A 27,829-nucleotide genomic window follows, 5' to 3' on the forward strand; every position below is an offset into this window, starting at 1 on the left:
GCAGATTTCTGGCCCACAAGAGGGGCATGACAAGCTAATTGTGACAGTTATTGTGTCCAGATTGTTCCTCTTTGAATGTTGGGGGGTATGTTGCTGTACCAAAGGTATAATAATCAAAAGGAAAAAAATAAATCAAAGAGATAAAAAAAACCCTCAGTCTAGCAAGAGGAAGAGTTCGGCTAACAATGGAAGTTAAGGAGGTTTTTTTTTTTACCTCTTGTTCCTTTCCCTTTTCGCATGTTCCAGAGGAATCTTCTTGGCGTTCAACAGATATCACAATCCCGTTATCTATTGCAGATAGTTTTTCTGGCTCTTGCATAAACAAAGGCTTCTCTTTCAGTTTAATCCACTGTTCATACACCTTTAGCACCTTGCGCATGGCTGCTGCTTCACACACCGGCAGCAAGAAAGACTGGCAGAAATACAACGAGGTGATCAATATACAAATCTAACTTAGTTATTCAAATTCAAGGTCACATATATTAAATAGCAGTTATTCCTTGGAAAGCAATTTTGAGAGGAGAAGCGATGATAAATTTGCAAACAAATTGTTACGTCAGTAGAATGCCATGACCTAGCAAAGTACGCTTAGTAACTAACAGTACTGACAACTGATCACTATTCTGTGGTCAGTGGACGCAGCTCAGGGCAACGAATCGCTGGAGACTGTAAAACAGCCCAAGGTACAAACCTCAAAAAGAGTTTAAATATTCACTTAATTTTAAAAAAAAGACTAAAGACTTTGGAAAGTAAATATTTTCTGTTTGCTTTTAAACACTTATGATGTATACAATGTATTAACATATTGAAAGATTTTCATTGTGCAGATTCCCTTTAATCACCAGTCTCATATATAGCTGGTCATTTCACTTCTGCTAACCTGCCGGAAGATCTCGATGAGGAAGTCAACATTACTGCATTTGCTGGAGAAGAATCTGCGGACAATCTCGTAGTCCGTGACATGCTCTTCAGCGATGCTACACAGACTGGAGACGCTGGGCTCTCGCTCGGTAAGGGTGCTGGTGTTGGAGTGGGACTGCTTAGGCTCTGTGGTCCTTTCGCCATTGTCACTCCTACTTTCCTCCTGGGCAGCAAGGTTAGCAGCAGCTCTCTTGGGAATGAAACATGAACAGCAAAGGATTGAAATAAATATTTTGTAATTTATTTATGTTTTAAAAAGCAACATACAAACATGGCGAACGAGGGACCCCTGAATTTGCAATACACAGAGCAGGCTACTGTACTGTTTCCAACTGGCACTAACTTTCAGGACCGTCACAAAACATAGAATAAGTTTAATTGTACATTTCACATTGTCTGGTATTACTTCCTGTTCTTTGTAAGTTAATATCTATTAAAGGAATAAAGTAAGATGTAAAAACAATGAGATTATAATGTGTCTCCTAAGTACTACAGTGCAACAAGGGCTGTCAAGATGAACCTGCGCAGCAGCAGCGTCCCTGGAGAGTGCTCCCACACGTTGACAACTATGGTTAATTCATGGACCTACCAAGCATATACTACTCGCTTTTATTTGCTGCATTAGTCTGCTCCCACACACAACTATTTGTTACTTTATGAAAAAAGTACTAGCCCTAGATTGTAGGAGCCAATAAACAAAACAATAGGGCTAACAAAAATATTCTTTATATATAGGGTCAAATTGTGTACTTTGGAAAGCAATAGCACTATGGGATCTAAAACCAGGAGAACAACCAAAATTATCCAAAATTAGGAGCAAGTTTTCTGACCAAAAGGGAGCCACTCTACGACATGACCATACTACGTAGGAGTCCTACACATGATGCTGAGGGCACATAAAGTGGAAGGACAGGCAAATGCTTGTGAACACCCTATGAAGAAATCTTAATGGAATCACCAGAAATATTCATTAATTCATCGTAGGGAAAACTTGGCAGTCATGTTGCCAAAGTGCCAGTGGATTTACTATTGCTAAAATCAATATTGAGGTAAGTTCTATAGACCTTAATCGTGCCTGTAACATCCAGGTAACTAATTACTTAAGCTAGTGGGGAAAGGAGGAAAGGGACAGCTAATGTGGTGAACCTGCCTGGCATTTACTTACTGTTTGTACATCACATTTTAGTGAGATTGTTTTTATTACAGAAAGGGGGGAATTCAATTAGCCGCAAAGTGTCTCCGGAACATCCGTGAGACATTTTGCGGCGAAGATTTGACAGAAATCTCTGTTCATTGTTCCTCGCACCAAATAAGTAGAGTGTTCTACCGTAATTGACAGCAATATGCGCGGCGCAATGTCCGCATGACACATCGCTGGCAACTGAAGACTCCCCTAAGTGTACTGTTTAGTGGGTGTAAGAACCCTAGAAGGTACTGGGCAGGCTTCCCTGGCATAGTAAAGGCACCCTAGGGTGGCCAGCCAGAGTGAATTGGGCCAGGTGAACCTAGTATCTTTACAGTGCCCATAGCCATTTTTCAGTAAAATGTCCATCTATTCCTAGCAGCTGATGAGGAACAATGACTAAACTGGTCAGTTGCCAGAAACTCTCTTGTAAATAACAAGCTTATTAAACGGTACCTGTCCCCTATACCCAGTGGAGACTACCATTTTGGAGGTGAATCAATGGATCTTGATAAAGCAGGTCTTTAATTCTACTAAGAACCAGTGCCATCATTATCACTTCCTGATCAGATGCTTTGTATAAAAAATTAGGCTATAATAGATTTTAATAACTTTTTTATTTCCACATATACAGTACAGCCAACATTGCATATAATTATTATGGCAGCCCATTTATCAATTTTGTTTGTATTAAAAGACGTCGAGCCACCACGTTTTAAAATAACCATATTATGTGTTTATTACACCAAGTTCAATTTCACCTGCATCACTGACAAAGATGGAGCCTCACAAGGTTGGAGACTTTTTTTTTTACCAATAATTTACTATTAAAGAGGGATCTGTATTATTACTCTATTATAACTGGAGTTCCAAAAAAAAAAAAAAAAAAAGAAATGAAAATGCACAAACACAAACACAAACACATATAATAACTGCTGGCAGACATAAAACAGTGGGGTAATTGCACTAGAACACAAGTTGCGCACTTACAGCCCACAATGCATCAATAATTAATGTAGACATTGTACTACAGAAAACAAAGCTAAAATGAAATTAACAGAAGAATCAGAGAATCTAAAAGAACATTTAAAACCTGTAATCCTGGGTCCTGAGAAAGAGACATGGAAGCATGTTGGGTTTATGGATCCTAATTTTAAATACCTGTATATTCTTTGGCACATTCTCCCCTTCAGTCCCAGGAATGTGAACCCCTGTGTGTGGCTTGGGTTCCAGCCAGAAGGATACCAGCCATCGAATGACAATCACCCGGGCATTAAGAAAGGGCTCTTTGGTGCAATAATGAGCCTCGTTGCTCTCTGCATCCCTCCGCATCAGCACGTAGTTAGGTTTTGGTCTCATCTGCGGTATCTCTGCAACCATTTACAATTTCAACTTATTATTTAGTTGTGATAAGAGCATAAATCACATTTTTCACTTTACATAACAATGTCGTCAGTGACAATATATAAATGCATTTTACAAGCTTTCCTAAATTGTCATAAAAGCCCACATCTCAATAACTCATTTATATGTGTCATAACTCCACTAAATACTAATTCTCCATAAGCCTATGATTCATTACCCGACCATGAAAATATAGGGTTCCCATCGTATTATAGAATGTTCTGTGCCCCCACAACACCTAATCTGTCCAGAGAGTATTACAGCTCTGCGTTCACATGGACTCCAAAAGGTCATGGAGTCTGAAGCACATGCTGATAATTGGTGTGCTAATGACATCTGAGCTGAAGAAGAATCAATTTAAAGTGGATTTGATATCTTTTTATTATGCACCTTTCAAAAATAGTTAAAAGACAACACCCCCCCCCCCCCCCAATTAATTTCATAAGCATTTTTCACTACTATAAAAGAAAAAGGAGGGGTATGTGGATAAGGGGAGGGGGCTGAGGGTAAAGCGAGCAATATGGGAGGGGAAGGCAGTGGTAGGGCAGGTGACAAGGGAGGGATGGGAGGGGGTAGGGTGTGCAACAAGGATGGGGAGCAGATATTAAAGAGAACATTGTGAAAGTCCACCATACAAAAGATTGATTTAATGTTGTAGTCTCCAACCTGCTCATACCTGGTCCCTGACTATCCCTATCTGTCGGTACAAGAATAGACAATGCAAAAGAAGCGGTACATCACTGGGGATCTGTGATACAGGTACTGGAGTGCCCACGGTGTGAGACAAATTGGTAAATAAAAGTATGCACTTAATAAAATTAACCCATATATATTTAGAGAAATGCTTCCCTTTGCCAACATAAAAAATAAGTACATAATGAATTGTTTTTGGAGTGTGGGAGGAAACCGGAGCACCCAGAGGAAACCCACACAAACACAGGGAGAGCATACAAACTCCTCACAGATAAGGCCATGGTTGGGAATTGAACTCATGACCCCAGTGCAGTAAGGCAGAAATGCTAACCACTTAGCCAGCATGCTGCCCATATAATAAATAAAACAATAAAAAGAAAGAACAATTACATTAAAAATTCATCATGAGCTTACCAAGTACAGGATTGTATAGGCTGCTCTCTCTGCTCATGGCAGGGAAAATATAAGGCATGTAGTATTTCTTGAAGTTAGAGAACAAGAACGCAAAGCCACCTTCCTCTTTATCTTTGTTTTGCCATTCTAAACTCCGGACCTACAGCAAAAAAAGGATAAAGGCGTTATTGTTCATGTAATTGCTGCAAAAATTGGAATTTTATACTTACGTAAAGTCCGTTTCTCATAGTCCATTCGGGGACTCTGGGGACATTGGGGTATAGGGAAGTGGAATAGGGCATTGAGCACTTTAAGAAAGTTGTTAGTTAGCTCTAGGTCCTCCCCCTCTAAATCCCCCTCCTGTTTAGGTTTCAGTTTATCTTTAACGAAGTCCTACAGTAAAAGATACGAGAGAAAAACTACAGAGAAAGAAAAAAACAATAACATTGTCTTGAACAAAAAAGAATATATGTCATACAAGAAGAGAAACCAGAGTGTCAAGGGTGGGCGCCCGGTGTCCCCCAATGGACTAGGAAAAACGGAGTTTATGCAAGTATAAAAATCCTACTTCTCCCACATCCAGTTGGGGGGTACAGGAGACATCCCAAAGCTGCAATTATGGTTGGGAAAGCTCAGAAGAAACGGCAGGAAGCACCTCTCTCTTAAAACTTGTATCCCCTGATGCAAACACATTAGACCTTTAAAATCGAGTAAACGTGTGAACGGAGGACCATGTGGCCGCTCCAACACAACTGCTCAGTCGAGGCACAATGCCGTGCTGCCTAGGAAGCACTCACAGAACTCCTGGAGTGATCCTGTGCAGTGAGTGACCTTCACTGCACTGCAGCAAATGTTGCACGTTGATCAGAGCACGGAACACTGCTTGAAGTTTCAAAAATATTGATTGGAAGTTTGGATTCCTCCAGATTTCAAATACCCTGAAGCCAGACGACACCCCAACCCCGAAGGCCTCTGTTGTATTTAAGGTCCAATCCCTGACAGTCAGAAGTAACTTTCGCCACAAAAGAGGAGTTCTCTCTGTCAGATTCCATCCCCTCTCCCTCCTCCTGGGCAGAACAGTCAGAATCTGGACTCATTTCCCTGCAGGGGCACCGACACCCGCATGCGCTTACGGAGGAGAATGGCGTGGTGCAGAGCCGTAACTTAGAATTCTAGCGCCTGGGGGCGAGAAAGACAAATGCCGCCCCCCAGCCCTCAATTTTAACCAAATTAACCTAAAATATTCCTAAATTGCGCCCTCCTTCAGCGTTGCGCCCTGGGCAGTTGCCCCTGTCACGGCCCTGGTGTGGCGGATTGCAACAATCTCTCTAAAGAGGAGGAAACAGAGACCAAAAGGCAGAGGCGGATGCTCCAAACTGCGCACACCACAAACGTCTGCTAATAATGTTCTCTGACCCTCATACTGCAAGTTTTGTGTAGGCTAATGCCTATCCTGAAGTTGCAGACACGGCTCCACCGAACACTGATGTGACCCAGATACACAATACAGCAGCCAGCAAGTCATGAATGAAAACTTAAATAAAACAATAACCAACAAACAGGGGCTGTACTGCAGCCCCCAACATCCTACACATCCAGGGCACTAAACTAAACTGGAGTCTAAACATGGAGGGAGGTATAGAGGGGAAGGAACTAGGGCTAAGTAACAACTTGTGCCTGTTGTCCCCCAATTGGATGTGGGAGAACTTGTTTTGTAGTAGCGAGTGACAATGCAACACAGCAATAGAAACTAACAGAAATGTACTGTTGAAATCACAAGGTTAAATAGACTAAATGTTAATATACTTAAACATGTAAAGCAACCTGTGGCTCCTACTACTACTACTAGCAGAGCCTGCTGGACATCAGTAGATTCACAGCAGATAAGCTCAAGGTGACTAGTAGGTTCAGAAAGAGTAATGTGTAAGCCTGGACAGCCAGGAAGATTAGAAATGCTCACAAAATAAAACTATACATGGAATAAAATAAATGCCCAATAAAGTAAAAGTTATACCTGTATCACCATGTATTTCAACAAAGCCTCAAGAAAATAACTAGTAAGATCTTCTTGTGCTTTATCCCCAGATTGTGGAGGAACAAGTGGTGTAATTTCCTCAATTGTAACTTGATCTGGGGGGGGAAAAAAAGGGTCAACTCTTGATCTTACATTGACATCAATAGGAAAGTTAGACTCTAGCAGTAATCTTTAGACGGATTGGTCACTTGGCTCTTGCTATTTGTTTAACTCTGGTATTGGGGTACATAGGTGTATAGGGCGTTCATGAAATAAAGCACAGAGTAATAGATTTGGTATATTTTGGGAAAGTAAAGGTATGGTAAATCGCAGGGCAGGATTTGTTATCCAGAGTGCAGGAAACATCACAGAGCATGTAATCAGGGTACAGTATAAGGGCACAAAGCATGAAGCCCTGGATAGCTTAATGTAAACCTATCATATCTCTTTACAGAGCACCTAGGGGGCTGAGGAATTTGTATCCCACAATACCAGGAAATAAAAGAACACTGTTATAACATTATTACAATACAAATGTGTGGTATTCTTGTTAGGAGATTGCTGATGACGACTATTCCCCCTCTACTCCTGGAGAGCATGCCGTAAATAGAGAGATGAGACTGACAACTAGGACAAGACCCCAAAGCACTTGACACTTTAAAGGATTAACAGTTATTATTTGGGGCCATGACAAGTACAATACTATATAAATATTACTCTATAAATAATTAAAAATTGGATGATTCCATAGATTATACCAACAATTCAAAATATCACACTGAATCAGCATATATAATACAAGTTAACCCGTGCATGATACTCATGCATTCTAGTCAAATCAAGCTACTTAAGGTGTTAAAAAGGTTCTTGTCATGCATTTGGGCCATAGCCCAGGCCTCAACCACCAACCACTCCCCACTGTCACCCCCGGCAACCACCAACCACTCCCAACTGTCACTTCTCCTTCAAGAAATTATATATATATATTTTAAATCTTTATAAACACTTTTAACAATTAACAAATTAAAAACATCTTAGTATACCAAATTTCAGCCCTTTCTGAATTTTTTTTCCCACACACACTAAGAATTTAGTAGGTCAGTGTATAACTCCGCCCAGCAGGTGGCGCTGCAGCTTGGTTTTATATTTTACACACACACAGACAGACTAACACACGCCACTAGACATTTATATTATAGATATATACTAATTTATTGTGCTATTAACAGTCTCATACAGTATGTAATTGAGGACCCTAAGTCCTCCCGGAGTTCACAATCAGTTCCTTTCTGTTACTAACTTTATTGCAGTTTGAAGGTATTAAGCCTCACTTTTGAGTTCAACCTTTATATGGTTTAAAGTTTTGCTTATGTCTGTATTCTGTCCTTGATCATGTGTCCTCTGAGCACAGCTGTCTAGAGATTATGTACAATCTATGACCTATGGTAAATGTAAAGCAATCTAGGGGGTATATTTACTAAACTGCAGATTCTAGCTGTCATTTTGTAGAATGTACTAAATAAATGATAACTAGAATCTAATTGGTTGCTATAGGAAACATCTCCACTTTTCCAAACCTGCAGTTTAGTAACTATACCCCTAGAAGTATTATCAGGTATCTATCCAGGGAGGTGTAAATGATAAATTGTGGAGTTTCTTTCCCTTCTGTATTACTATCACTTTCTACCAACCAACCTCGCTCTGTCTGATTCTGGTAACTGAATCTCTTCTGTGACTGATAGGTGTCTCTTTACTTCTTTTTTCCCCAATTCACTCTGTGCCTCTAAAGAACCTTCTATTTCTTTTTCTATGTTTTCATTTTCTACACCTTCTGTACCCCTCTCATTCATGACTCCTATTCACCTCCTCTTTACTCAGTTTCCTCTGTCTCTCTTCCTTCTGTGTCTTCCCCATTAATTCTGCGTTTCTCCCATTTACGTAAACTCTCCTTTCTCTGTCTTATCTCCTCAGTTGTACCCTATATACCCTCTTTCTATTGACTTCCTTGTCCTTTTTCTCCTTTCTGTGAGGCACTGCGGAATGGTTGCATCGACTCCCCTCCATACTAGCAGCTATTCTAACTGACTTCAGTGAGCAGTCTTTTCCAAACCGCACCCCAAAGGGACGAGTCGAATATATAGCTTGAACCCTTTTCAGATTGGCTGACAAAATAAGAGCAGCGATAAACTTATTTACATCACACGCGTGTGCGGAACGAGGTACAGGCAGCTGGCCCTCGTGCCTCAGACTAAATACCTGGTCACCTCTTTACAAACATTTTTAACAAGTTCATTACAAGTACAATTATTGGCGCTCCTGATATTGAACTATTCCTATTACAAAACTATTTTCATCAATATAATAAGAGCCAAACTAATTATTATTAGACTCAAGTCTACTATTTCTCACTAATAAAAGCTCTGCCATGCGATCAGGTCATTTAAAGGGGAACTACGTGTAATTTGTTTTGAAAACCCACAGTAATGTCTTATCACAGCACCAGCTTTAATATTCCAGATTGGGTAATAAGAAAGGGACAATCACTTAAATATCCCCTAACATTCTATGTCTGACACAGACATCATTATCCCACCGCAAGTAACAGGACACCCTGTGGCTGCTACTGGCACAATACACACACTATAGCATAACTAATTGATGTATCACTTCTATCAATGGGCAGCGACAGTCATCCTGACACATGCTTAATGCAATGTCAATCAAAACAACAGATCTGATATAGCCATTTAAACTTCTGCAGTTATAGTTGCATGAGGGAAGTGAATGATGTTGGGTAAAAAAAAGCTTATTCTATATCAATTCAGTCACTGGGGATAAATCATTGTACCTGGTGTCACTGAAAAGCTGCCTTGATTAAGGAGTATAGTCCCATATACAGAACACTAGCTTGGCTTTTTAACAAACAATCTCTCAGACACCAGAATGAAGGGTTGTACTAGAGATATACAGTTTGTCATGTTGTCCTTTCTACACGGTTCCCATATTATACTGCAGAAGGTCCTGCGGTTATTCCCCATGATCTACTTTGGAGCTGCTCACAGGACTTCCTTAAACAAAACAAAGACCCCATCAATGTCTTACTTTCCTGAAGATTCAAAGGCTGATTGATAAGATTTTCCAGAGTATATATGCCGTGGTCAGAGGGGGGCGCAGGGAATCCAGGAATGAGGCATGCAAACATGCAGAGCTGCTCCCAACTGCAGTTGTTTTGAAGTGCTTGTAGCCACAGGAGGAAAAAGCGCAGTCCTTCAAGGCGGATCTGAAGACAAACACAGTAATCACTTAGCTGGAACTAAATGTCAAGAAAAAGCAGAGAGCGGACACTAAACAGATGTTACTAATAATAGTATAATATTAATGCAATAGTATTTACAATGGATGGGCTTCATGCTGCACTAGAATGACAAGTGAAAACCAAAGTACTGTATTATCAGTGATTGATTGTAGAGTATGGGGGTTAGGAGAGATGCACATAAGAAGTAGTGCAACTCAATCACATGGGTGAATGACCACAGTATAACAGACGGTCTCCAAACATTTAAATGAAAGAGTCAGACGAGGATACTGGAAAACAAACATTAGGGTTTATTCTTATAGATTTCATTAAAAAATGCAAAAAATGCAATAGTAACAGCGGAATTAAAAGTAAGGTGGTTTTTTTTGGGGTTTTTTTTTAAACATATTTTATTAGGAAGATTTTTCAATTTTCAAAACAGTGTAAAGGTCAAGTTACATTGATCAAACAACAAATACCTTGCAAATGAGAAGAACAATGTGAACTTTGTCAATCAAAGTAAAAACATAGAAAGGGAAAGAGAAAAGAGAAAGCAGGGGACAGGGGGAGGGGGGGGAAGGAAAAAGGGGGAGGAAAGGAAGAAATGTTAGTATGGTAAGAGGGGAAAGGAAAAGGGGCACCTGACTTGGCATCTAGATGTATTACATGTATATACCATATATTGAACGTCTTCTGACGCTATATTCATTAGTTTCCATTCTAATCAGGTCTTGGATGTTCTGCACCATAGGAGGCGAGCCAAGGATCCCAAATTGCACGGAATTTATTGGGACGATCATTGAGAATGCTTGTAATGTGTTCACAGCTATATGTCTGCCATATTCTATTGATAATTTCAGGCAGCGATAGGAATTCTGGGTGTTTCCAATTTGCTGCTATTGCTCATTTAGCTGCATTAAGCATATGGCCTATGAGCGCCATTGTATATTTGTTAACGTCCGGTATAGGCCTATGCAATAGTGAGTATGAGGGGCAGGGGGGAGTTTTATTGAGGTGACTATCAATTAAATTGTGAATTTTCCGCCAGAGTTCCACAAGTCTCGGACAGGACCTAAAAGTAAGGTGTTTATAGGGCACATTTACCTTTTCAAGCTTTTGTATTTAACTCAAGTAAATCATAGAGAGTAGAAGACAACACAAGATATTTTGAATTTCACATAAACATTAGATAAGTAGACACGAATTATCAAACATATTGTAGCAAGGCTTCTAATTCACATCCAAACCAAGGGCATTTAAATAAGGGAACATATAGGGTGCATTAAAATGATTTATAAAAGGTGCATATATAAAAAGTATTACATAAGATGCTGTGTTATGCTTCTAACCAATCAAAACAGTGTCAAATCTTACGACCGTGTAACCATTTACACTACTCTAGCAATCTATACTAAACAATAAGACATATTGGGGCAGTTGGAAGTAAGAGTCTATACCAGTGTTGGCTAACTTGTGACACTCCAGGTGTTGTAAAACTACAAGTCCCAGCATGCTTTGCCAATATACAGCAGCTTATTGCTGGAAGGGTATGCTGGGACTTGTAGTTTCACAAAACACCTGGAGTGTCACAGGTTAGCACACACTAGTCTATACTGTTCACATTGTTTGCTCTTGCTAGATCTTGAGGTTTTTGGGGGTTTTTTTTGGTTTTGTTTTGAAAATGGGAGGGCAGGAGGATTAAAGGGCTTTCTCACTATCCCCAATGCTTTTTAATACATTTTGTCTGCAGTCAGTAGTATGTTTACCTTTAAGGAGTTTCCAGTGTGAAGCAGTTTTTTCAAAATTAGATCTAAAAAGCATAAAAAAAGTAAATATGTGGACATGTCTGCATATATTACTGTCCAGATACTTATAGAAAAAAAAATACACCTATAAATTAATATCTAGTATTATGCGAAGTTTACTATGATGAGATTAAAATATGTGTCTCAAGCTGGACAAAAACTCATTTTTGTTTTATTTGAGAACAAATTATTGGACCGATTTGCAATTACATTAAATTAGGCACACACATTGCAATCCAGTCCTTGAAAAAACAAAAACAAAACATTTATCTGTATAGAACAGATCAGTCAAGTCACAAGGGTTAAAATATGAGAATATGTACAATACATTATATCACTCTGACAACATAAATGGGCACTTCCAAAACAAAGTAAAACTAAAAAAATACAATTATTACAAAATATAACGTTTGCTCAAGCATTACTTCTACAAATAACCATGGATGACCGAAGTAAAGATCTTATCACATGTGTTTTGGGTGTGCACAGTTCTTGCGATGGGACCCAGGGTTTCAACCAATGTTAGCAGAGAACATCTATCCAATTTAAGAGGGAGGGGGTTAGTGTGGGCATTTTTTCTGGACAGAACAGACTTTTTCATGCAGGGTTATGATATGAATAATTAGGGATAATTAAGGAGAGATAGACTCTACTGAGAGGTGATCAGACTGCTTCAGCATCATGACAACTGCCTTGTTACGGTAGCAGAAGAGGAACACAGACAATGTGCACCCTGCATTTGATTGTCCCAGTTCTTTCACCAAAGCCCCCCATGAGCAACAGAGAGAAGCTGGATCCAGCATCCAGACTAACAGGGGAAAAAGGGGGTGCGATACATACAGATCACAATCAAATACAACGGATCTCTGAAACTAAGCCATTATTCCCCTAATAACGGTTGAGTGGACAGGAAAGGCATTAGCCACCCACGAAACTTCAAAGCCAGGACCACTTGACCAGCTGCTAAATAGGTCTCCTGTAACAGAATTATGCCGGGTTATTCTTCCTAAGGAAAGCAAATATTTGTTATAATTAAATTTTTTGGGAATTGTCCCCTCGAAAAATGTAAAGTTTAAAAAAATAAATACAAACACAGGATCCTCACCTAATGCCATTATGCCCTAACTATAATGTAAATAATATGTGCAAATCACAATGGTAGATATTACTACTACAACAGGGCATGTTCCATTAAAACATGCTAATTCTCAAATTAGAATTTGAATGTGATGGCAGATATAAATCCCTAGACCAGTGGATTCCAAACTTTTTCAGTTCAAGGCACCCTTAGGGTCTCCAAAATGTTTACCAAGTAGTCCCCCGCCTTGCTTACCACTGGCCCTGGCCGAGGCACCCGTGTGAGATCTCCAAGGCACCCCAGGGAGCCTAGGCGCACAGTTTGGGAACCTCTGCCCTAGACCCATCTAGTCTGCCCATTTTATAACCTATTGTAGCCTCCAACCCTATTTGATCCTTATTTTTATTTATTTTTTAAGGACCACCTTATGTCCCAAGCATGTTTAAACTACTCTACTGTATTAGACCAAATCACCTTTGATGGGAGACAAAGTATTTTATATTTACTGGTGAAAAACTTTTTATCATGACTATAGTAATTATAACATAAAAATGTTGGAGGTCTCGGTCAGAGCCAGTCAAATTCTCCTGTACTGGTCTTTGGCATCCTCCATTATTATATTGGTGATCAATAAACCCTTCAGGCAATTTCTGGATACCGGAAGGGACATGAAATAGATCACCTTAAGTTGTTTTTCAAATCTACTTTCCCCTTTCTGTCCCTTGCTGGAATTGAACCCAGGTCTCTGTATTACCAGGCTGAAGCTCTGCGTATGTGCTATAGTCATACTTGGGTTCTAAACCTGCTATAATTACACATCTGCATTCTAACATTCAGATGTGATACTACTTTATCATGTTACTAGTCATACTAACAAACAGAAGCTGTGCCCTGCTACACCAATAACTATAGCTGAATAAACATTAATTCACACAAGAGCAAATTAAACAAACAAATAAACACACAAAATACTATAATCAAAGGTTGAGAAAATATGGTTTAAAATCCAGGAAAGAGTTAGGTATATTGCAAATGCCCATAGTGGATTATTGTGTTACTATGTTTGTTCAAGCCTGAGAAATGTCTGTGCATGGTGGATGTATTATAAAATAAAAACAACCACACTAAAATAACAATTTTAACTTCAAGAAAAAAAAAAATACATTAATCCTAATCTGAGTAAACATATAGGGGGAATTCAATTGACCACTTCACTGGTGAGAGAAAAATCGGCCCGCGCACTACTACCATTAGTACAGTAATTTTAACACAGATTTCTGCTCGCGGCTCTCAGAGCTGCGAGCAAAAACCAGTGTTGAAATTACGGTACTAGAGGTGATAATGCGCACGATTACCGTAGTAATGGCAATAGTGCGCGGGAGAGTAACACTGTAAATTGAATTCCCAACATACAGTATGTACGGTATTCTGAAATATTTGTATTTATAAAACATAATAAGTAAAAAATCCAGAGTGAGAAGCAGGGGATGTAAAACGGGGGTTTAATTGTATATACAGATTTCCGTATTTGATCTGATGGCATGTGAAGAGACTGATGAGTATGTAAGGACATCTGAAAGCATTTGGGAAGATCTGAGGGACTGTGTGGATGTCTGATATGCATGTAAGGGGCATGTGGGGAGGTCTTATACCATGTAAGGGGCATAAGGTGAGGCCTGATGGTATGTAAGTGGTATGTAAGTGGCATGAGTGTAGGTCTGATGGCATATAGGAAAGAGAATCCCACTACCCCTTATATCTATGTTTTACCAAAAATTCATAAAAGTGCTTCAAAACCACCTGGCAGAACCATTATTTCTGGGGTAAATAGTATTACATCTAACCTTTCTGCTATTATAGATTATTATTTACAACCATTAGTAACGCAAAATCCATCATATCTTAAAGACACCAAAGATGTATCATGATATTTGAATACGATAAGTTGGCAGGAGGGATGAATTATGGTAACAGTGGACATTACGCTACTATACACTATCATTGAACATGGTAAAGGAGTAGAAGCTGTCAGACATTTTCTTAATGTCAGATTACTCAGAAAATTTAAAGTCATTTATTGTGGAAGGGATTTTATTTATTTAAAAAAATAATTATTTCTATTTTCAAGGCAATTATTATCTTCAGAAGACGAGGACGGCCATGGGTACCTGGTTAGCCCCAAGTTATGCCAATTTATTTATGGTATATTGGGAACATCTATATATTAGCTTGGGGGCAAACCTGGTATCCTTGCGAAGGTATATTGACAATATCCTTTTCTTTTGGAATGAGCGTTTAGAATCCCTTTATGCATTCTGTTCCCAACTTAATGACAATAATTGGAAGTCATAACAATATTACGCTAGTCCTGTTTCCATGGTTGCTGTTTCGGTTGAATTGGAGGAATGAGGATTAAATACACCTTTGAATGCCCATGACCAATAACCATCTGGTAGGAATCCAATTTAATAACAGCACTGAGGTGTCAGCTAGGTGCAGGTTATTCACTTAATAGGAATTTGGTACGGGCATAGTACAAAGAAGGCTTTGGATCTGTGGATAACAAATACTGACTGATTTCCTTTTCTATATGTGTATTTGAACATACTACACTATATATTGTTATTTTCTGTTTCTTTTATATATGATGAGATGTACCAACATCCTCGACAAGGAGAATACGAGATCTCCCTTCATCATCCTCCATTTTACAATAAGTATTACTATTTTTGTCTATTTCTAGTTGAGCTTTGGGCATAATCCAGCTCTAAAATTCTTGGATATTTTTTATTATTTCACAGTATTCTTATTAGGTTTGTGAACACTAACTTCTAAGAGTTTGTCAGCTTTGGTTTTATGTATGGAGCGCTGATAGTGGTTATTATTATTAACTTTTATATGGGAAAGCTAATGGACATGTAAGGGGCATGTGGTGAGATCCAATTCCATATTATTTGGTTTCCCTGGTTTAATTATCTTAACACTACATATTTAAATAACTCATCATGTCTCTCATAATAGAAAATTCTAACTTTATTTTTTCTTCACTACTTTTATAAATGATATTGAACAAATATCTCTTTAAATATTATTTCATTGTAGTAATTGTAAAATTAGTTTTTAATCTCAATGTCAATTGATAAAAATTTTAAAGAAAAGAAAAAATTAAATCGTCCATATGAACAAGCTTTTCAGATACTGCTTCAGCATGAAAGTAGTAAGAGGAAAGAAAACCTGCTCTAATAATATTGAACTTCTACCCAACTCACCACGATGGTTGAAAAGAGCAACAACTACTGTAAAAGTGGAAGAAAAAAACATTCAAGTTTTCTACATGCTTCTATTCTGGTGACAGCAGGGCGTGGCCAGGCTCATCAGTGATCCTTCACTAGGCTCTCGCATATTCTTAGTTTGTATGTATTTACCCTATGGTGAATGCATTGTTGGCAAAACACATCCACTCTGCAAACAATGAACGTGAATTTCATTAAGGCTGGGGATCCCCACAGACCCTTTGAATGCTAGTGCTTTTCCATCTTTAGAAATGATCGTGCCAAATTTTTAAAGTGGAAAAGCTCAGTGCTTTTAAATATCAAAGTGTATAATAAGTGCTTAAAACTCTGCGTGACATGGTCTACTCATAAATAATGTATTTCAGCTGGAGACTCTTTTTATGGACTGCTTTGGACAGTCGTCCAAAAGGTGCTATCAGCGTTTTAAAAAGCACTTGAGTGATCGCATCACATCCTATCTCATAGAAAGTAACGATTTCAATTTGGGATTACACACTGCGCTTTAAATGTGCAGTGAAAAGCTGGTGGGACACAATCCTAATAAGGCATCTGCTGTGTTAAGGGAGGTTACAAATTTGTAATATAAATAGTAGACAATACAGAAGGAAAACGGCACTTCACAAATCAAGTCATAAACCAGAGAGGAAATAGCACATGAAACATTACACCGAAAGGCAACAGTTAAAGAGAACGTGGCATGATTAGAAAAAGTAGCCACGCTAAAGCATCAGTTACCTATTTATCTAGTTTATATAAGTGAAATAGGGAAAGGGACCATGACAATTACTTTGTATCACTCTCTTCATAGCTGCAAGGGGACACTTTTTAAAAAATACTAGAAAGCGAGTTTAAGCAGTTACTTCTATGACTTTTTACATATGTTGTCTACGGTGCTAGGGTGTCCCGTAAGAGTGAGGAAAGAAATAGGTAAACATGCCTATGTAAAATTAAGGTATTGATGCATAATTGTGATATTAGGTGCACTTTCAATAGTGACCAACCATCTGAACAGAGTAACACTCACTGATGCTGTGATACTGCCATCGTTGGTGAATTCTTTCTGGAAGAAGTTGCAAAATTTTCTAAAAAGAAAAAAAAAAAAAAAAAAAGATTGTGAGAATAGTTCTTGATCTATGTTTGTTTTACCAATAAGACAGTAACATAATTTACATTCACTCACTCAGTAAGGGCTCAATACTTACGCCTTACCCACCACCCACAAGACATACATTTTTAATATGTCATCATGATGAAATAACAAACCGAACCATTGATAGTTGTTGATCAAACCATAAAAGCAAAGAGACTGAGTCACTTTCCGATGATGTCAAACCATAACTTCTAAATAAGGATTGTGGAACTTGTAGTAAAACTTTTCCAATGGAGTCCAAAACTATTGAGTTTTAAGACTGATCTTCCTCTCTCACCGCTCCACATCTGCTGCACCACTTTGCAAATCCCTACATTGGCTCCCTGTGTCCTTCAGAATCAAATTACCTATAAAGCCCTTAACAACACCACCCCTTCATACATCTCAAATATCATATCAAAATACTCTCCCTCCCGCCCTCTTAGATCTACCACTGACCTGCACTTATCTCGTCTCTGGTAATCACCTCTCACTCCCACCTACAAGACTTCTCTCATGCTGCTCCCCGCTTATGGAATTCCCTACCACCCTCAATCAGACCTTCCCACAGCCTTCAAGTCTTTAGATGCTCTTTGAAAACCCATCTCTTTTTAGAGGTGACCTTATCCTCAATAACACTATTCACACTAATGCACCCTCACAACTATCCCAGTCTCCACTCTGAGACACATTTACTCCTTTTGTTTCAGCTGTGCCCGCTTCCACTTAGAATGTAAGCTCTCTAATGAGCAGGGTCCTTCATACCCTTTGTTTTCATGTCTATATTTAATTTATCTACCTTGTATGTCCCAATTTTATGTATGTACTGGTTTCCCTGCTGTACAGCGCTGCGGAGCAATGTGGCGCCTTGCCAGGGTGACTGCGTGCAAGTAAAAGAAAATAAAGGAAGAGGGAAAACCCTCAGAACTGTATGTAGATAAAGAATTTGTTCCAAACACGCTTTGCCATGGAAACATGGCTTCCTCAGTGAACTCGCACTACTTTTCTTTGTCCTGTATGATTCATCATCCAACTGCATTAAAAGGCCCCAGGTCATGCTTACAAACTAAGGATGTGTGTACAACGGTACAGTGTAGGCTATGGAGTTTGAAACATAAACAAAACATGAAAATTGAGCAGGTCATAATGGGCGAAACGGGTATCCAGTCATGAAGTGGTTAAAGAGGTTGTAATGGCAAAAAAAATACTATCAGATTGCTGGGGGTCAATTGCTGCAGGTAGTTGTGTGTGCTTTGCAATCATTCACTGCGCTAATTACCTGTTATTGCTGCCTTTATTCACTCTATGAAACTAAGAGGTAAAGTTTAGGACAGGAGATATACTGGAGATTATGGTAGGCAAATAAGTGACAAAGCGGTTGATGCGCATTTTGTCCATATAGAAAATACATAAATAGAAGCACGTAAAAATAACGTCTTTACAGCATTTGCATACAGACATAGGTGTACGTTTTGTTTTATTTAGGCAAATTTGCATATTTGTTATGCAATTCAGCATAAGCCCCATAGCGAGCATGTGACGGTGGGAGAGCTGCCTCTGCACTGTGATCAGGCTCTCTCATTATACGTGGTGCAGAGTTCTCTATATCTATAGAACAATGAAAGAAAAAGTAAAAACATAAATGATATGACCGTAAACAAAAATGCCTAACAAGTCCCTACTCACTAGTAATTCAAGGTCAGTCAATATCTGGGGTTTCCATAGTTCATGGATAAACCTCTTTAAGGACAAAGAAAGAGGTTAGGTTTGTTTGTTGCTACATCATCTCACGATTCTTGTGTCTCAGATTCTTCCCGGTTTTGTCAGTTAATAGTAGGATCTTATGAAGAATGGTTTTTGGTAAAGTATTAACTTGCAATAACTTAAATTGTCAGTCATCACTTTATTAAATATGTGCCACTTCCAGTATGTTGATAATACCAGCAAGGTCCGGATATGAAAGTAGACTGCTACTTGCAGCATTATAAAAGCAGAAAGGGAAAACAGACCAAGCCAGGGAATTTAAACTATGTGCCTTGGCGAATACAGGCTGCCACATGATTTAACACAGTCCTCAATAATTATGCCTAAACAAAACTGGCAACATTTGTGGGGAGGGTGTAATGCCCTACTTTTTCCTTAAACCTCTTTTGGGGACCTGACCTAATCTTAAGAACGATTATCTAGCAACCTCAGCCAACTTTACGCCTTGTAACAATGTTATCCCAGACCAATACGATTTCAGACACAGATCAAAGTGAGAAAATCAAGCAAAACTGGTAAGCATGAACTTTGATGTATCTCCCCACCCCCCCAATTATCTTGGCGATCTTACCTCAAAAATAAAGAGGATGGCATCAAGTTCCTCCCTCTGAGACTTATGACCTAGAGTGAACAGGTAGATTTCAACAGTTTTACATTTCTAAACATTTTCAAAGTTACAAATATCTCATCAACTAAAGTATTCAAATATGTTCATGTATTTATAAACAAAGGGATACAGTTCAGCTACTGGCCTAATAAACGCAACGTACATTTTATGCAATAAACCAACTTCAGTTATGTCTAAGTATAACTATTCTAGCTCTATGGTACATTGTTAATAATGGTTTCATTCTATATATTTTCATTTTGCTTGTCTTTTCAACAGGCTTCAGAGGCCACTTCTGCATTGGAGGGATCTCTGCAACCCTCAGACGTTTTACAGACAACCAATTCAATTAGTAGCCAAGGTAATATATTTTGGCATCAAGAGAGAGGATATCTGCAGACTGTGAGACCAGGGATGAAGGTAATGTACCTGCACTAGAAGCCCAGAGGTGAAGGTGGTCCTGAGTTGAGGGTCCCACTAACCTCTGCAACATTAATGACCCCAGTGACCTTTTCTTCTTCTTCCCCTAAAATAATGTGTGGGGTAGTGCTGGTTTTGATCTAGGAGGTTACTGCTGGTAGAACATGTGGGGTACATGCTTAAAAGGAACATGGGTTGAGCAAGAAGGGTGGGGGGACCATTTAGCATTTCTGTACTAGGTCTTGCTCCACCACTGAATAAAACCATCATACACTTACTCAAAGAAAAGGGCTTAAATACTCAAATAATGTATCTCACAATAATGGCTGCATACTTGTATTAAATTAGTAAACTGTACTGGATTTAATTAACAATGAGGATGCTACAACTTATTTTAAATAACTTATAAGTCTCCATTCACAAAACAAAAAAAGGTGTGCCACCCCCTCCCCTCAAAAGAACAAAAATATATTGCTAGATTGCCACACATACATTTACAAACACACACATACTTTGTATAAGCTACAACATAACACATTACACTAATAACCCCCAAAGGTGCCCAAACAAGGATAACGGATGAGCACGCTCCAATGACTGCTAACTTCATAATCCCTGTCCCCACACAAACACACATGCCTGTACAGATCCTAAAATGTCATTATTTCAAGCCCTTTCCTGCAGTTCCAAGCTGAGCTCCAAAAGTGTAGCCAGGGCTGACAGTCCAAGGGCATGGTTATGTGTACTACACTGAGGCAGGGGCTCCCCAGGATCATGGTCTGGCTGCTGTAAGTCACAGCGAGAAGTATGTGCATTAGTGATGTAAACTCCATCACATGCATCACTGGTAATATTTTTGGGTTTAACATATAAACCCCAATTTACATTCCATCTGTTATACCTGTTTGCAAAGTATGTGAGTAGTATGATAATTCCATTTACAGTCTTACCTTTTTGTTTTAAGGAAGTCTCAATGATCACAAAGTTTTCAAAGAAAACATAGTAGATGTGAGAATAGTTCTGCTCAAAAAACTGCTTGAGGTCAATAGATTCTGCATTTTCTATAAAGGAAAGAAGAGAAAACAGATTACAGCAAGGGTTCTCCAAATATTCAAAGTATTGAAGGGTGAGAAGCACCTAAGCTTAAAACAATAAAACAAAAATAAATGAAGGAAACAAAACAAACTTTTTTTTTTAACTCACATAGGCATAAAAAGCAATGTAGTCAAATAAAACATTATTACAAAATAAAAAGGTATGAAAGTCCAAAATTTAATTAGTAGAATATTTGAAATAGCTGATTCATATGTGTAGGTACATTTTGTTGCAAAGCTTCTTAACCTGATCCTTAAGCATCAGAACTCAAAACTCCCCTTTTCAAGCTTGCCTATCCTACCACCTCCTAACCATTATATCCACCACCTCTTCTTCCACATCTGCCATCTAAACTTTTTCTCCCAGTTGGTCCTACTGTCTCTCACCACCCCTTCCTTTAGAATGTAAGATCTCATCTGTCTCCTGTCCCTCGTACATCCTGTCATGCCTTCTCCTGCACTCTGTGTGAGTCCCCATAGTATCATACTCATCTGTGCTGCTGAAATGTGTAACCTCATCTATTTGTTACTTGCTTCTGTATCCGGCACTACAGAATCTGTGGCACCTTATTTATTAAATAATAATGATATAATAATAAATAATAAGAGTAACTGCATGTTTTCCAGATGTCTTATCAGCAATGCAGCAGTAATACAGGATATGAACACCTAGTAGCACACCACCTCACCTATTTTGCTTTGAGTAGCATTCACCAAGTTATAATAAAATACAAACATTACATGTACTTGTGGAGCTGTGAGCCTCCACCCCGCCCACCTAAAAGCTTCAGCAGTCCAGCGCTGCTCTGCCTTCCGCAAGTGATGTTGTCAATGCCCCTCCTCCATAAACCATTATTGGATTGCTGCAATCTCTGTCTAACCAGATGGCATTTTTCTAAGCCAACCAAATATGCATTACATATTATGCATGAAAAGGTGGCACAGTGATTAGTATTGCTACCTTGCAGCGCTGGGACCAAAGTTTTGTTTCCAACATGCACACAGATAGTCTGTGTGCAGTTTATATGTTCTCTCTGTGTTTGCATGGCTTTCCTCCCACAGTCAAAACATATAATGGTAGGTTAATTCATTGACTTTGGATGTAATAGGGTTGTCTTAGTTAAGCACAAGGTTCCTTAGGAACCTCATGCGAGGGGTTAATGCACACTGTTCAGGCGATTACAAATCTTCAATTATTTTTGCTTGCATCTCTATGAGGAAAGCAAAGATTTTAACCCTGAACTTCCAACGGAGTAACCTCACATGAGCCTCCTATAGGATTTTGCAAGTAATTCAATTCCCCCCTGTGATCCACAAAGAGCAGGGGCTGATGTAAATGATGAAAAACATCTGTAAAAAGTGCCGTAGAATACGCTGCTGCTATATTAAAAGATAATAACTCTCCAGGACCATTTGTCTTGTGCTTTATGATAAGATACAACAAACAAAAACAAACCTCATATTAAAAACTTACAAACAGCAATTGTAGAAAATGATATTTAAAATAATTGACCCCATATCGAAAATTGAAAATGTTCTATATGCTCATTATTTACAGTACATTACCCATGTTAAGCCATGCTCACAATTTTGCACTGCCAAAATATACCTATGGCAGGATATACTATGTCAATATTGCACTCTTTTATCTGCAGTTTTCTGCACAGAGCCCAAATTTTACACTCATTCATAAGAAGTCCTATAAAAAAAAATTCTAATAGGTTGGTACAGGGTTTAGGACTGCACTCTTTTCAATGATGCACAGGCAGCAATTACTAAGGGTATCCTCCCTTTTAGATTTCTAGAAAAAACAATAGTTATGCACTCATTGACTTTATTTCCTAAAGCAATAAGGTCCAATTGCCTGACTCATATGTATGAGAAACTGTGACTTTAATTGCAGATAGTTATGAGGTCAATTTCTATCCATTAGTGCAATCCTACATTAAACAAAGATACCTTCCCTTGAAGTATCAAATTAGCATTTTGTTAGTGAATTAATTGTGCGCTCTTGGGTAATTTACAGTGGGGTGATACCGTGCTAGTGGCGCTTGATATTACTCCACCGTCTATGTATGTAGGTATATATAGAGAGGTAGATTGGAACGTCTATATATATTCTACCACATTTTAACCAACAACTAGGTAGGTCAATTCCATACAGAGATTAACAGCTTACTGCACAGTTACAGGGATAAAACCAAAATTGGTAGTTAAAATTCCAAAAAGGATAGGTAAAATAATGATATTAAAAACAAAGTCATCAGACCAAAATTAAGATAAACTAAATGGATAAAAAGGGGGGGGGGGGTTCCATAAACAAATAAACACAAATTCTAAAATAAATGAGCAGCAAAAGACTCAAATAGTCCAACAGGATTATTTGATTAGTCCTAGAAGATAATGAGTAAAAAGTCCTAATATCTGAACAGTAGCAGAAAAATGTCCTTTAGATACATAAACCAGTCCAGAGGATTGTCCAATGTCCTGAAAGAAGTAAGTCCATAAACCACGGAGGTAATCATAACTCATGACTAATAATAGTACACCAGTAGTATCCACAATGCACTCCTTACTTGAGTTATCCACAACTATAAAAAGGTCAGATTTGAGGTTGTCTTTAAGGAGTCAAGATATTAGAATGATTAGTATATCTGCTGCTTGGTGTAGCGGATTTATCTGAAACTGGATACCCAGTGATCATTCGGTCCGTCCTTGGTGCAGAAAGAGGAGGCGATGAGAGAAGGTGTCGCATGCGCTCCACAGTTGAACGCATGCACAGTCTTTTTGCCTATTGGTTCAGTATGTGATCGTAGACTTGGCCCAACGCGTTTCATAGATTTTCTCAAGGGCGTGTTCCCCTGTTTTATCCATTTAGTTTATCTTAATTTTGGTGTGCTGAAAATGCAAGTTTTTAATGACTTTGTTTTAATATCATTATTTTACCTATACTTTTTGGAAAATTTAATTACCCATTGTAACTGTGCAATAAACTGTTAACCTCTGTACGGAATTGACATACCTAGTTGTTGGTTACATCTCTAAACATTTAAACAAGTGTTGTAAGCGGACAATGAAGCAGGAAGAATCTCCAGGTGAAGGCTCAGAGGGCCGTATGCGGCCCTAAGGCCGCCTTCCCCTATCGCTGACCTAGGCAGTCACATACATGGACAGCGGCAGATGCTGTTTCCCAGGAAACCAATATATTTAGATACAAATTAGTTGTACTTCTTAGGTCTCTGCTTTGCAATATAAACTCAAAGAAAACACCCACTCAAAATATAATATTTGTTAAACATTATAAATAAAACAAGTTTACAATTTACATTTTCCAGAAATGTTATTTCTTCTACATGGTTAGTTCTGACAGTTACATTACGGGGGGTATTCAACAAAAAAAACACCCGCGGGTTTTTAACTGGCATACCGACCGTTTTTAATTAACGCAGCGTGAAAACTCGTGCAATTCAATTAAAAAAGAGGGAACCATGACCCCGCGCGTTTATCGTTGTGTTTGCGAGTTTTTAGGGAAGTGAAGGGGAGTTTTAACGCGGTCATGTATAACACAAAAAAAAGGATTGGCTACATTTTCATACAATTTATTGCATTACACAACCATTTTAGTTGATACTATCTACATTACAGTACTTTCTTTAGCATATTTTGTTATTTAACTATTTTTTACTATATAATCATCTATACCATGTCAAAACACATTAGTACAAACATATCTGTACCAAAAACATAGATAAATATATTTAACAAGTTAACCCGTGCATGATACTCATGCATTCTAGTCAAATCAAGCTACTTAAGGTGTTAAAAAGGTTCTTGTCATGCATTTGGGGCTAGGCCATGCCTCCTCAGGAGAAGAGCGTTACTTCCTGACGTAAGCGCCCCTTTTTTAACGTGGTTTTGTCCACATGTCACCACCTCATCATTCTTCTCCATCACCACATCCTTAATCTCCATCGTCTTACTGTTCTAAAACCTTTCGATACACAACGTTTCTGCTAAACACCTTATCGCTGTGCTCAATCAGTCTTCCTTGAAAGGCAGTATTCATAACCTGCACTTTCACATCACTGCTTCTCCGTACTCGTGAAAATGCGACATACAATTGTCCATGACCAAACACAGGCTCTGGTAAATAAATACCCACACGGTCAAGAGTTTGAGCCCTCAACTGGTAAATTTAGCCTTTACTACCCCCTCCCACGGGGGGAAGGGGGGATGATGGAAGTTAACTGACTTCACTATTATAATTTTTTTGTCAAATAATGTCAGTATACCAAATTTCAGGTCAATTGGATGAGCCCTTTCTGAGAAAATAGTTTTTTCCACACACACACACGCCGCTAGACTTATATATATTAGATTATTGATTTTTTTTATTATTTTTTTTAATTCATTATTTCTTCACAAGAAAATCAAATTTTACATGTTAGGCATTAGTGATAGACAGAGTTTATCTTTTTTTCATCATTTTTACATGATTTCAAACAGTTTTCAGAGGTTTTTTATTCTTAACACACTCCAAAGAGGTGCAAGATAAAACAGCATATTGGCCTGTTTAATGCGCCGCGTTAAAAAACAATTGAATTGCTTTTAACACGGCTACCTCTCGCACACCCTATACTTTAAATAGACCGTCTACTGGAGCGCGAGAGGACCGTTTCATGGAGAAAAAAAAATGGAGCGTTAAAAATGGAATTGAATCGCGGGTAATGACTTAACGCGGTCTAAAAAAAATCTTGCGCCAATTGAATACCCCCCCAATATGTCTTGCTGAACAGCGATCATAGGTTGTATAATGAATTATTGGCTGCTATATGTCTTTAGCAGTTCTTACTGTACAGTAATAAATCTCTGCACACCAGACACTGTACCTCTCTCCTTTAGTCCAGCATGCACAGACACAATTGATACAACATGGTTTAAGAGCACATAATTCAAATACTTGACACTGCGGACAGTCCCCTTACAATGTTTAGGTGAAATTGGGACAGTTGGGAGGTATGTATAACACTTTAGGAACATATTGTGGTCTGTCCCTGTGTATAGCCGACTTTGTAAAACTGGATCTGATCTTGCTGCTTCCTTATCTCAATCACAGTCTTAGTTCTTGTACTTGTTTTGAGCTGTGACCTTGTCTTTTCTGCCTATACATTTTGAGTATCCTGTTTTTCCTGTCCCATTGTTTAGCTTGTGTATGTCTTGTTCTGACTTTGTTAGTACCTTTCCTAGTTTGTCTATGCTGGGTCCGTCACCCTCTGTTTGTTCTGCTATAATTCAGTGTTTCTTTTGTTATCCAAGTCCTGGGAGCATCAGTCCCAGTGGTAAACACGACTGTTATAGGCTCAAGAGAACTCTGTACTATATCAGGGGTTTGGGTGATAGGTCCTTCCCTTCCTTGTGTTAATCCTGTCTCAGCTTTGTCTGATCTTGTGTTAGTATCCCATTTATATTTGCATTTTATTTGCTTGTCTGACTACTAGTTTGACCCTTTGCCTGCTATGGCTTACTGGCCCATAGCAAGACTCCATCCCTTATAATAATAATCAAGGGATGGAGTCTTGCTAAGCTTCAAGTCAGTGTTGGCTAACCTGTGACACTCCAGGTGTTGTGAAACTACAAGTCCCAGCATGCTTTGCTAATATATAGCAGGTTATTGCTGGAAGTGTAAACTGGGACTTGTAGTTTCACAACACCTGGAGTGTCACAGGTTAGCCAACACTGCTTTAAGTCGTAAGCACTCTTTCCATAAGTCCCCAACCTATCTGCCATTTATCTTAGTAACTTCCCTGGGATTCCATCGTCCTCTCAGTTACTGCTCAGTGATCTTGTTTCAATAACTACAACAAGCACCTATAAGAATATGCAAAAATCATGTTGTTTTTGAGGAGGGGGCTCTGCAGCCACCAGTTATTTTTTTACAGCTTTATAAAATGACCTTTAATGCATCTGTAATATAGCGTCACTGTCAATGGATCTTCATATAACTGCCAATTAGTATGGCTGAAGCTTGACTTAATAGAAAAGAACAATGTCCTCTGGTCTTATGATCTGTACCCAATCTCAGACACAGCTGGACAGCACATCTTTCTTACAGTTACATGTACAGTGCCTGTACTTTGACAGGTCTTTGATTTCCCAAGGAGTAGATTCTGCGTGTGGAGTCACAACAAAAATCCCAGCACTAAACAATAAAAAAGGAAGTCTCTGCCCAGACACCTTGTGATGTGAATGACGTTTGCAGTAAACGGACACAGCGTGAAGACATGAAGAATTTGGATGTATTAACTGACAACTTTTACCATCAAGCTTTGGAACGCTAAATGGAAAAACTGCTGCCCTACAAACAATAAGCAGAATTTCCCCACCAAATGTCATTCCTCCCAGGTCTGGTTGGCAGTGCTAAGCCAAGAGTGTGGTGGATCCTTCCAGTGTGTCTCACATTGGTGAATATAGCACTAATCAAGCCCAGTATGAAGGATATTTGTCATGTCCTATGGCAGTGCTCGGATTTAAAAAAAAAAAAAAAAGGCCAGAAGGTAAAGAAAGTAATTGGTACAACAGAAAAAAAACATTTCAGTAACAGTAGCTGAGGACGAAAAGAAGAAGTAGCAGGAGGAACCATAACAATAATAATATTTTGGCAATAAGAATAATCTTAGTGTTTTTCTCTCAATAGGACCATTATGTATAAAGTAAGATTCTTAATGGCACTAAAATA

The 27,829-nt window shown here is 38.7% G+C and overlaps 1 protein-coding gene across 1 annotated transcript in view; it reads right to left on the reverse strand.

Annotated features, from left to right (window-relative positions):
* The window catches only part of RALGAPA1 (Ral GTPase activating protein catalytic subunit alpha 1), a 121,114-nt gene extending 98,451 nt beyond the window's left edge, over positions 1–22,663 (reverse strand). The window contains exons 1-11 of the mRNA XM_075192955.1: positions 22,660–22,663; positions 20,950–21,060; positions 19,544–19,593; positions 17,104–17,161; positions 11,670–11,713; positions 9,711–9,888; positions 6,609–6,724; positions 4,616–4,754; positions 3,266–3,474; positions 881–1,111; positions 215–412 (exon numbers count right to left, since the gene is read on the reverse strand). Coding sequence (XP_075049056.1) covers positions 215–412; positions 881–1,111; positions 3,266–3,474; positions 4,616–4,754; positions 6,609–6,724; positions 9,711–9,888; positions 11,670–11,713; positions 17,104–17,161; positions 19,544–19,593; positions 20,950–21,060; positions 22,660–22,663 — 1,338 coding nt within the window. The remainder of the gene's footprint in view (positions 1–214; positions 413–880; positions 1,112–3,265; positions 3,475–4,615; positions 4,755–6,608; positions 6,725–9,710; positions 9,889–11,669; positions 11,714–17,103; positions 17,162–19,543; positions 19,594–20,949; positions 21,061–22,659) is intronic.
* Between the last annotated feature and the right edge of the window lie 5,166 nt (positions 22,664–27,829).

The sequence above is a fragment of the Mixophyes fleayi genome, chromosome 12, assembly GCF_038048845.1.
Source record: "Mixophyes fleayi isolate aMixFle1 chromosome 12, aMixFle1.hap1, whole genome shotgun sequence".
NCBI lineage: Eukaryota > Metazoa > Chordata > Amphibia > Anura > Limnodynastidae > Mixophyes > Mixophyes fleayi.